An 11,818-nucleotide genomic window follows, 5' to 3' on the forward strand; every position below is an offset into this window, starting at 1 on the left:
TAAGCTGAGCACTTGGAATGCCATCCAGGAGCGTGTCAGGTGCCACCCAGCCGGTTAGCAAAGCGCCCGCAGCCAGCACCATGTGCTTCTACCGCGGTGCACAGCTGCACATGCCTCAGCCCACATAACACAGTTCATTCTGCACATGGATAAAAAACATTAGGGGGAAGGCTGGGTAGGATGTTGGTGCTGCATTGTTGCATTAGCCTGACTGCGTAATCCAGGTCCAGCAATTGGAACCCAGGGTTCAAAGGCAGGGTGTGAGCCAAGGGCAGAGTTCGAAACACCGGCTCCGCAGGCCCAGGCATAGTGTGCCTTAGTGTAGTGTAGACACCCTGCCAACAATCTGTGGAATATTATACAGCCTGATCTACCTACCCCCTTCTGCCCGTCTATCAGCCTCACGCACATGCACACTCTCTCGGTCTCCCTCCCGCTCTCCGGGAGAAGGTGCCTTTGTTGCTGCTCTCAGAGGGGAGCCCTGTTTTCTGTATCTGTAAAAAAGCTGGGGAGCTGTAGCACCTTCTAGGCCTGAAGTGCTGCATTTCCTGGCCTTGCTGGTGGAAAAGAACGAGACAGCAGGTGGGTAACACAGTCCCAGGAGCCCAGCCGCTGTTCCAGCCGAGGCCCCAGCCCTAGCTCAGAGCCCAGGCACCGTTCCCAGGACAGGCCTAGAGAGGGGACCTGACACGGGACAGCGGGGATGGGTGGTGGCCGCTGGCAGGAACAGGCCAGTTAGGTACGTTCTGGCTGCCCCCTGCTGGTAAAATCCTGTTGCAGAGCCAGCAGCTGTAGCTTTGGTGCCTGGCCTGATGGGCTAAGACCAGAGAGAGGTGGAAGGAGAACATTAACCTCAGTAGCTCATCATTAACCCTCAGTGCCTCGCTCCCGGCCCAGGGCCTGTCGGTCTTTCCCCATGCCCCGCTGCCCTCCCTTACACACAAGCTCAACACCGGGTGACCAGACTGCCAGTGGGAAAAATGGATGTGGGGGGGAAAGGTTCACTTGGAGACAGCTCCCCAGATATTGGGACTCTCGCTTAGCAGGTCTCAGTTTATTATATGTGCTGGGCTGCACGTTACCTGGACTGCAGGCAGCCAAGAGGCCGGGCCCTGACTCTGGACCCCGGATCCCCCCCATGCTGCCTGCCCCGGATGCTGAATCCCTGCTGTGCAGCTGCCCCAAACACTGGACTGCACAGGCTGGGCCAGCTGGCAGACCCGACCCCCACCATGCAGGGCGGGCCACTGTCACAGCCTCCCCGCTCCATGCAGCTGCCCCGGGTCAGGGCTGAAGGGCTGTTCTGGGCCTGGAGCTCACAGGGCCTGGATGCTGTCCCAGACCCCTGCCAAGTGGGTGGGCTGCCTGCCCTGGCCTTCCATCATGCATTCACCCAGATCCCAGAGCTTGCAGGGCCGGGGGGCTGCCCTGGGCCGCAGGACCCAACTCTGCATAGCTGGCCAGCATCCCTAGTCCCCTCATCCGGTGGGGCTGGCTGGCAGTCCCAGCCCTGGATTCCTGCCAGGTGGGGCAGCCCAGCAGCCCCAAGCCTGCTGCCCTGGGTGGCGGGGAAGTCCAGACACTGTGTGCTGGGAAGCTGGGAACCTGGCAGACCCCAGCTTGCAGGCTGGCCTTTAGCATGTAGATGAGCTGGGCCACAGGTGGGTTCTATACAGCCTGCATGTGGCCCAGCTCAGAGAGCCACTGCCCTGCCCAATAAAGTCCTCTCAGTTCTTGAGCAAGAAGGCCAGATTCGGCCAGCAGATCCAGTCAGCTGATCCGGCTAGCAGAGGATTCACCCAGCATCAAGGAACCCTCAGGTGCTAGCTCCCCTTAGAGTAACCCCTTTCGGGCCACTAGTGTTGATGAAAGGGGGTGTGTGGCCAAAGCACTTCTGCATTTCGCTGATCTCGGGCAGCATTTGTGGGCTGTCTGTGCAGTTTAGAGCACCTGCAGACTGCTTTAATTTGTAACAGTGAAATCGGGAGTGGGGGTTTAAAGCTTTCTTCCCTTCCCCCCACCCCCACAACTTCAGTCTGGCACTGAGAGAGACTAGGGCAGGTGGGACTAGGGGGGCTCAGCAAACCAGGAATGAATGCTGGCAGCCTTTTACTCTGGACTGTCCATCTGAATCCAGCTCCGAGCTAGACCTGTGACCATATTCCTGCAAGCCTGTAAAATGGGCATCATGGAAAAGGGCCACCTGATGGGAGTGTTAATTAATGAGCGTTTGATCCTCCACTTGTCTGAGTTACCTTAGCTAGAACGGATGAAAGATGCCAGAGAATCTCTAGTCCTTGCAAAGTGCTGCTGAGTGACAGTGTCTATGTCTGTGTGTTTCTGAAGACCCTTTGCAATAACGGGGCCTCTGAGGAGCCATGGACTATTATAATTTCTTTCTTGCCTGAGGCCTACAGCCTTGCCCAGAATTTTATTACACACTCTGCTCCTCTTTTTCCCCATGTTTTTCTCGTAGAAGCTGACTCAGCACCCCAAAATCCCCAGGCATTTGCACGGATCAATAGAGCTCCTTGCACAGACTAGTCATTATTTCTGTTCCAGATGGAAAACCCCAGCAGGGCTCGATTCTGTGACATCATGGGTCACACCCATGCCCAAGCTGATGCACTTCCCACTTCCTACCCTTCTCTCTTGAATCACAACACCCAGTTACCCAGCAAAGGGACTTTTCCCTTCCAGGCCTGTTTCAACATCTCCTTTGCCTTCACGTCGACAGCAGATTAAAAAGAGACCCGTTGCCCTGTCCCTCCTGGACAGAGACTCGGTGCATGAACAAGACCCAGGTAAATACTGAATGCTTTGTTTTGCTGCTCCTTTGCTCTTTGTCTTGCTTTGGCATGTCACCCCACCCTGCCTGCGCTCACACGCCCCAGGGCTGTTGTCACCCGGGATGGAGTGGTACAGACTGTGGCATATCTGTGCAATAACCTGAGCCGGGGGAGGGGCTCTGACCCCTCTAGTAGCTGACCCGAGTAAGATGCAAAGCTGCGGCCTCATGCTCTGAGCTTGGCTCTCCCAGGCTCAGTCCCTCCTGCCAGTCTCAAGGTAGCTGGTTACATTTGCCTCAGCCTCAGAAAGGTGTGGCTGATGTTTGAGAACCTGCAGGAGGGGGAGGGCTCCATCTGGGGAGGCGGACACAGGAGTGGAGCTGGGGATGAGGGGTTGGGGGTGCAGGCTGCCATGGGCCAATGGCAGGGGGAGAGGAAACCCACCAGCCCTTGCTTTCCAGCCACCTCTCCCCATAATGGCAGCTCCAGCCAGGCTGAGCCAGGAGTCCTGCATGGCCATGCAGTTTACAGGGAACCTAGGTTATAGGCTGTACCCTGGGACCCAGGAGACTTGCGCTCAATTTCTCCATTCTGCTACTGACTCTCTGCGGGACCATGGGCAAGTTACTTCATCTTTCTGTGTCTCATTTCCCGCCTGTGAAGGGGGTTATTTGCATGAAGGGGGGTTATTTCTCATTTCCCGCCTGTGAAGGGCATTGCCTTGCCCCATGGGGAGAATGAACATCGTTAGAACTGAGGGCTGCTGAAATAGCCCCATAAGGCAGGGCATTTCCTTATCATGGACAGGGCTGACCCTACTGACCTGACACACCAGACTGGCTGAGCATGGAGGTGTGCCCCCAGCTCCACCGCCCCAGGCTGGAGCATAGAATAGTGTACTTAATGGGGCTGGTGCCCAGTGAGCGGGTTTGAGACCCAGCAGTGGGAGAATCTTTCCTCCACAGGCAAATCCCAATTGAGCCAGTATTAAAAAAAAACAAAAAAACCTCTCCCAGAAAATCTTATACAACCCCCTTCCATGCTCACAGCCCTGGTCACAGCCCCCAAGCCTGTCAGACACTGGCCAGAAGAGTCTGCAGAGATTCAGATCCATTGTGAATATGTGTAGCTGGTGCTGGCTGGCCAGACAGGAGGGTGCAGTGGTTAGAGAAGAAACCTCAGTGTCAGGGGACCCTTGTTCAGCACTCTGCTCTGTCACAGGTTTCCCACATGTCCTGGGTCAAGTCACTTAGCTGTTACAGGCCTCCCTTCCTCTTCTGGGCAGTGGCACTAACAGCTCTGTTCCGCCTCACAACAGGGCCAGGAGCATAAACATGTTACAAATCCCAGGGTGCGGCCATGCTATGGGCCCCAAAAGTGCCTGGGCTGGGCAGGTGGGGAGCGCCCAGTTCTCCTGTTGTTGTTTAGCAGCTTAGTCACCAGCAAGAAGGAATGGCTCAGGCAGGGCTGGGAGGGGCAGCCAGAGCCAGAGCAGATGAGCCAGAGAACCAGGAAGTCTGGTGTGCTCCCACATGCAGCTCAACCCCAAGCTGAGTGAGAGAGAAGGCTTGAAGGCGGTTAGAGCTGTGGTTCCCAGCCTGGGGGTCCCCAGCTGCGGTTTCCTTTTTCGGTGGAGAAGGGTCTGGAGCAGCTAGAATTGGCTTTGCTGGGGGTCTGCGCACGGTCTGGGGGTGATTGGGGGCTGCACCAGGGAAAAGGTCGAGAACCACTAGGTTAAAATCTGCCTGGTCTCCCACACGGGTACTGGAGAGAGAGTGTGTTGGCTGCAGTGGCACAAGCCTGGATGGAGCCTGTGGATTTCCTGTTACGAGCAGTGGCCCCGTTAAGAGCAGTGTTATACCTGTGCAGGGGGACGGCAGCTTCGGCGGCCCCTAGGTAAGGTGTGGGGGGCTGGCTCTGTGACCCTAGAAGGTGAGGCCTTAGGCAGAAGGGGCGGGGCTGGGAGCAGCCATCCATCAGTGCTGCCCCCTGTGGACAGGCCAGGGTCCGAGTGCGGACTGGCTTTTGCGAGGTGCACCAATGTGGAGGCGATGGCCCCCCCCCAACAACAGCCAGTCTGCACACAGGAAGCGGGGTCAGGGGCTCGGCTCTGCCCAGGGCTCCGGGTGCCGGCTTCCTGGAGCACGAGGAATTGTTTTCTCCTGGGGTAAATAACGGCCTCTGTTCCCAGGCCACTGTCACGCTTGCCTGGAGATTTCAAGTGAAGAATCGACAGGATGTTCAGCCTGGCTGGGTTTCTCTGCACTGTGTGTGCTGTCACATTGGGTGAGTCCGGGGGGATCCTACCCACAGCTCGGGCAGGGTGAGCACGGAGGTTGGGTCCATCAATGGCTGTTAACCAGGACAGGCAGGGAGGGCGTCAGCAACCTCTACCTGCCAGGGGCTGGGAATGGGCACCGGGGAGGGATCACTTGGTCTGTTCATTCCCTCAGGGTCCCTGGCATTGGCCACCGTCAGGAGACAGGACACTGGGCTGGACGGACCGTGGGTCTGACCCCGTATTGCTGTTCTTATTGCGGTGGGAGATGGGTCTTCTGTCCTTGTCTCTACCACCGCCTTGCTGCGTGATGGAGACACACTCACTTGGCCGCTTCTGGTTCTCCTGCTCTAAAGCAGGAAGAGCCGTGCCATGGGGTACAGCTGAGCAAAGCACTGGGGACGTGGCAGAAAGGAGAAGCTGCCTGGAATGTAAAGCCACTGGGCCCTGGTTGTTGCCAGGTGGGATTGAACCTGGGATCTTAGACGTTAAAGCCGTGAGCCTCTGCTGTGTGAGCTAAAAGCCAGCTGCCTCTTGGCTCAGGCTGTGGCGTAGACGTCACCCCCTTCTCAGGGGTCTCAGTGCCACTGGGTTACATGCAAAATAAATATTGTTGTGTGCACCAAGGCATGGGCAAATGTGCCCCCCAGGAGACACCTGGCTGTGGCACTCTGCTAATCAGCTGGGTGGTACTGGAACCTCTCCCTTGTGGCCGCACGAGCGCCCAGCTTACAGGGAACGCTGGGGTGACTCTAACCTTTTTGGCAGAGACAGTCCCTGACAGGTCAGTTACCAATAGTCAGGGACGCGGTGGAGGTACAGGCACAGGCACAGGCAAGACTGAACCCCCCAGACTAAAGTGGTATCTGGGTGCTCAGCACTGACCCACAAACAGGCGCCGAGACAAGCGTGGCCATGGGAGCTGTTTGGCTGCGGTGGGAGGGAACATTCCGAACGAAGTGCCAGGAGCGGCAGTGACGCGGGCAGAGCCCAACGGTGGTGGCAACACTTTGGTTCACCCTTTTCTCTCCCCCATCCACAGGCCGTTCCTGCTTTCATATTGTCTCCCCAGGCAAGTGGGGCGGCCACCCAGCCAACTGCTCCACGCCCCTCAAGTCTGTGCAGACAGGATACGTCGTCATCCTCCACACGGCCGGCAGCCCCTGCAAAACTCAGGCGGAATGCACTCAGCAGCTGGTGAACATCCAGCATTACCACATGAACGGCAAGGGGTGGTGCAACATTGCTTACAAGTAAGAGGCAAAAGCACCTCCTTTTGGCCCTGATCCAGCAGAAACTAATGCGTGTGTATGAGCATCAAGCAATTACTCATGGGCACAAAGCCATGCTCACACACGATCTCTTCACAGGATCAGGGTCTGAGATCACTTCCTCTGGCACAATCTTAGTATTGTAGCGAACAGACATAGCCAGCTTCCTGCAGCAGCTCTTACTTTTCACTCAAGCTGATTGGGGTGCAGGGATGAAGACTGAATATGAAAAATTTCAGTACTGTCAGCACTGTTCCCTTTCATCTTTTCCAACCATGTGTGGATTTTTTCCATCCATGTGCAGAATAATTTTATGGGCACCAAGGCACGTGCACCACCAAAACCACAGACCTGGCTGTGGTGCTCTGGTAATCAGCTGGGTGGCATTTAAATTTCTCCTGGGCAGCCGCACAAGTGCACAGCTCGCAGGGAACAGTGAAAGTAAGCCAGAGTTTTCAAATTTGGAAGCCTAGACTTAGGCACCAAAATCTATGGTGAGGCAGTTAAATAAGCTACTGGCTCCCCACTTGGGAAATATTGGTAATTTTTTTTTTAACATATTACTGTGATTCTGCTCATTGAATTTTTTTTATTTAAAAAAAACAATGCTGCCCACAAGGATCTGCAAGCCCTGTTTAGCCCAATGAGAAATAACCTCCTTTCCCCACCATCCAGAAAACGCTTGCAAAGAAAAGGAATGCATCCCCAGTGAACTCAAACTAAGTAAAAAAAAAAAAAAAAAAAAAATGGTAATGGGAATTTTCCAACAAAATGGTATTTTGTTTACATTTCAAAATAACATCAAATCATCTCAATTGTCCACAAAGTTCCAAGCAGCTCTCGTGTAGGTAAAAAAATCCTCATGCGTTTAAAACCAGTGATGACGTTTTTATGAATAAGGTTGTTAAACCCTCCAAACTCTGACACGTACGCCCAGCTCCGCTGTTCAAACCCTCTGCTGCAAGGTTGGGGATTTTAAAGTGGGACCTTTTTAACCTGCTTCTGCTAATGGGTGCTGGGTGGTGGCATAAAGGTGTGGGTTGAACCTCTCTAGTCTGGTACTCTTTCGTCCAGTAACATTCATAATTCAGCATGATTTTAGTTAGCTGGATGACCACTTATCATGGGTGTGGCCAAGTTTCCTGGGTCCATTAAGTTTGTTTACAGCCACCAGTCCTGGCTCTCAGTGTTCTGAGCTGTTATTTAGTTGTAAGCAGTGGACGTGTTGGTAATCCTGCTAGAAAATATTGACTTCCCGTAGTCCAGCAAATTCTCTCCTCTGGCACTGGTGAGATCCCGAGCATGCCGGATAAGAGAGGTTCAACCTGTAAAATGGCCAGATCTCTAGGCAGCCATCAGAGGAAAACCTCAGCCGTAGAATGGATGGTAAATTTTAGATTGGAAAAATTTCCTGTCCGATCCCTGCAGCTTCCTGATTGGAGAGGACGGGAATGTGTATGAAGGCCGAGGCTGGAATACAGAAGGGGCTCATACCTATGGTTACAACGATATCTCTCTGGGCATTGCCTTTATAGGTGATTTTACAGGTAAGTGTTCCCAGTCCTCAGCCCTAGACTGATCCCTTGCAGTGCTAGGGGCTGTACAGACAAAGAGCATTAGCCCAGCTCATGTGTAGCCACAAGCTGAAAGGGACGTGACATAGCTGGGGGTTGGGGGGCAGCTTTCTTGAAAGGTCCTGGGATCTCTAGGCATCTGATCTCTTCCATTAGCTGGTGCCTGTCCTACATTCCAAATCCCTCCACAGGAATAAATTTTGTTTTGTTCACCAAGGCATGTGCGGTTGTGCCACCAGTAGAAACACTTGTGGCCGGCAGCACCCAGGTCTCTCCTGGGTAGCTGCCCAGGCACTCATTTTATGGAGAACGCTGTCTGTGACCCATGTATAGCCCTCTGCGTTGCTTTCGGGCACGGGAGGGTGGGCTGCAGAAGCTGGCTGGGTGATGACATTCCTTGTATTACGCCAGCCTGTACTTCGGGGTGTGGGGGAGGTTCTTCAGAGTAATCAGTGTGTGGGTTTTAGGGGCCGTGTCTACACTAGCCCCAAACTTCGAAATGGCCACGCAAATGGCCATTTCGAAGTTTACTAATGAAGCGCTGAAATGCATATTCAGCGCTTCATTAGCATGCGGGCGGCCGCGGCACTTCGAAATTGATGCGCCTCGCCGCCGCGTGGCTCGTCCAGATGGGGCTCCTTTTCGAAAGGGCCTGCCTACTTCGAAGTCCCCTTATTCCCATGAGCTCATGGACGAGCCGGGCGGTGGCGAGGCACGTCAATTTCGAAGTGCCGCGGCCGCCCGCATGCTAATGAAGCGCTGAACATGCATTTCAGTGCTTCATTAGTAAACTTTGAAATGGCCATTTGCGTGGCCATTTCGAAGTTTGGGGCTAGTGTAGACGTAGCCCAGGGTGAGCTGGCCCTCAAAGAGGGGTTCTGGCCAGGGTCTAAATGTTCAGAGCTGGACCTTGACCTGACCTTAAAGGACACAGTCACCCTGTGACACAACATCCTGAAACTAGAGCCCTGACTAGCAGTCAGCAGGGCCCTATGGCAAGGTGGGAGCAGGGCCCGGCTCCACACTCCCGAAGGGGCGTGGCCAAAGGCAGAAGGGGCAGGGCCTATGGCAGATAGCCCTTAGCGCTGCTCAGATCACGGTGCCACTCTCCCTCCCTTAGAGCCATGCCGAATGGCGCAGCTGCACGGCCCTGCATTTGAAAGGGGCCTGGGGTAACTGCCCCTTTGGCCCCCACCCGGGGTGGGCCAGATAGTGGTGCTGTTCATCTGCCTCCCACCCCTATCTCTACGTCCTGGGGGGTTGGATGCTGAAGCATGGGGCTGAAATTAGGACAAGCTGATGCCCTGCCCCATGGCCCTCCCCCCCAGTTCCTCCCCATCTTTCTTCTGAGCCCCTGTTTGGAAAAAGGCCTCTGAGAGTTATCTGTATTCACGGGGCCTGTCCCTGGTCATCCCACTGGGGAGCAAACTCGCGGCCTGTCCCGTCAGCCCCCAGGGAGAAAACTCAGGCAGATTCTCTGAGCCAAATCCCTTCCTGCTTTCTTTCAGGCAGGTCTCCCGACGCAGCAGCCTGGAGAGCTTTGAAGCAACTACTCCACTTTGCCGTCAGGGAAGGCTACTTGTCTTCTGACTACCTCCTTGTGGCCCATGGGGACGTCAGCAACACCATTTCTCCTGGGCAGCCCATCCGCAGTGTCCTCAAGACATGGCCCAACTACAAACACTGAGAGTCTCCAGCCTTGGGAAGGATGCACGGGACTTCAGAAAGCCGAGGGTGCTGTCTGAGGGATCTGACACTTTCCGTGTGCTTCGCCTGTAGCTGCCTAGATTTTTTGGACTCTGAAATATTTTGGGTTGGGTTCTCAGACAAGTGCAGGGAAGCAACCTGGCTGCATCTAGCCAGTTGAGCATTCCCTTCTCAAACGAGCAGAGCCAATTCTAACACCTCATTGCTTTAAAAAATCATGCTAGGCCCCTAAATACTTTTAAAAATCTGCTAGGGTAACTTAGAGCAACCCCTGGACAACTCTAATTTATGTCAAGGCTGGGTCTGGGGCAGCATGTGGATTTGGGTGAGATCACTGGCTGCTGACAGTCCTGTCCACGTCGTACCAGGTTTATCTTGATACAGGAAAAATGTTACTAGATTTATTTTGCTATGGGGAAAATGTGACACATAACAAGAATTTTTTTTATCATATTTGAGTGAAATCCATTGCTGTGCAGAGGTCTAGCACAAAGTTTACAGCTCATTTACACCTGGTGGCAGGAAGACCCAGGTGAGGCAGAGCCTGATACTGTTTCCGTTTCTGTTGTTTGTTTAATTACAAAGCTGGGAAATCAGCCGAACAAGTTCTGCATAATTAAGGAGATGGGCTAGCCAGGAACAGACAATCTCAGAGAGATGACTGAGCTGTTAATTAAACCTCCCTGCCCAGCTGCTGGGGTGCAGGTCTAATTTACTGATGAGTAAACACCAGGTCATTGACTTTCTGAGGATGACACATTAAAACAATTGAAGAGGCAGAGCTAGAACCAGGAAGGCCTAGTCTGTTCTCTAACCCCTAGGCCATACTCTCCTCCTGGAGGGAACACTAGACTCCAGGTCTATAGAATTCTCTCAGTCCTGTGCTCTAAACACTAGTCCATACTCTCTTCCCAGAGGGAGCACTAGAATTCAGGTCTTCTGGCTCCCAGTCCACATTCCCCTACTCGGGCAGAACAAGGAGCAATGGCCTGAAGTTACAGAAGGAGAGGAGTAGGCTGGATATTAGGAAAAACTACTTCCCCAGGAGGGTGGTGAAGCACTGGAATGCGTTGCCTAGAGAGGTGGTCAATTCTCCATCCCTTGAGGTTTTTATGTCCCGGCTTGACAAGGTCCTGGCTGGGACGACTTAGTGGGGGTTAGTCCTGCTTGAAGCAGGGGGCTGGACTAGATGACCTCCTGAGGTCCCTTCCAGCCCTAGGGTTCTATGATACAATGCAAGAGTTGTGGCTCTCGGCCTCTTTGTTCTAACCCCTGGTCCTCACTCTATGCTAAGAGCTGAAAAGTCCTGTCAACCCCCCAACCCCTTCTCTAACCTAGAGATTCCACTGGAATTGGGCCAGGCCTGCCAGCAGCGGGTGGCAAAGGGGCAGCTGCCCTGAGGCACAGCACCTCTAAAGGCCCCAGTCAGGTCTAAGGGCTAGGGTGTGGGGGAGCTGCGCTGTTGTCCACACAATGCTGAGGGCTGGCGGGTCCAGCTCCACCCATTTTGCCAGAGGCCCCGCCCCTTCTGCCAGAGGCCCTGCCCCTACCTGGACTGCAGAGCTTCCTCCCCACTTTCCAGGGGGCCTGTGTGGCTGGCAGCTCCCTGGAATTCAGCCCTGTGCACTTCCGTAGCAGATCGCTTGGGCTGGATGTGCGGACTGAGAGGATGAAGAATTTCTACCCTGGATTGAGCTGAGGGCATGTCCTATTCTCACTGTGATGGGGCAGGTCACTAACCCAGCAGCCTACAAATGGTGGCCCAGCACTGGACCCATAAGGAATTGCGAATAAAGAGATGTTGGCTGCGTTTGAAGCCTGTGCCCAGCTGGCGTAGTGGAAGGCAGCATTTTCCTCTCCAGACTAAAGTTTCAAAACTTTATGCCATCAAGGAGTAATTGTAAACTTTTGAAAGCACAGCCCAGAGGCGAGCGGGGCAAGGATTCCAGGGGTGGAGGGAAGGCCAAGTACCCCGGCCCTTTCCCCTCCCATCCCTGCCCCAGTCCCACCCCGACTAGAGGTGCTCATAACCCTGAAGTGCTGAAGCTAATCCATGTCCAGCCACCCTGTGGGCCTAAACACTGCCACGAAGTCCCTCCCCATCAGACCCTGACCACCTCTTTGCTCCCTGAGCTAATTCTTCAGCCCTAGCCATGAAACATGCTCGAACTCAGGAAAGTGCTATGGTGAGAGACAAGA

At 54.2% G+C, this 11,818-nt stretch overlaps 1 protein-coding gene across 1 annotated transcript; it reads left to right on the forward strand.

Moving 5' to 3' along the window:
* Positions 1-2,663: 2,663 nt before the first annotated feature.
* Positions 2,664-10,286, forward strand: LOC142003891 (peptidoglycan recognition protein 1-like). Its single transcript, XM_074981245.1, has 5 exons — positions 2,664-2,804; positions 4,981-5,075; positions 6,110-6,320; positions 7,767-7,885; positions 9,421-10,286. Exons 2-5 carry the CDS (start codon positions 5,027-5,029, stop codon positions 9,597-9,599), a joined length of 558 nt encoding a protein of 185 aa, XP_074837346.1. The 5' UTR covers positions 2,664-2,804; positions 4,981-5,026; the 3' UTR covers positions 9,600-10,286.
* Positions 10,287-11,818: the final 1,532 nt, after the last annotated feature.

Source organism: Carettochelys insculpta, chromosome 30 (assembly GCF_033958435.1).
Source record: "Carettochelys insculpta isolate YL-2023 chromosome 30, ASM3395843v1, whole genome shotgun sequence".
In the NCBI taxonomy this organism is placed as follows: Eukaryota; Metazoa; Chordata; order Testudines; family Carettochelyidae; genus Carettochelys; species Carettochelys insculpta.

Bases quoted from the DNA above. Each gene is read 5' to 3' on its own strand.
- LOC142003891 (XM_074981245.1), top strand. From the start codon at position 5,027: ATGTTCAGCCTGGCTGGGTTTCTCTGCACTGTGTGTGCTGTCACATTG. The intron at 5,076-6,109 runs GTGAGTCCGGGG...CCCCATCCACAG, and splicing joins TGTGTGTGCTGTCACATTGG to GCCGTTCCTGCTTTCATATT. The intron at 6,321-7,766 runs GTAAGAGGCAAA...CGATCCCTGCAG, and splicing joins TGGTGCAACATTGCTTACAA to CTTCCTGATTGGAGAGGACG.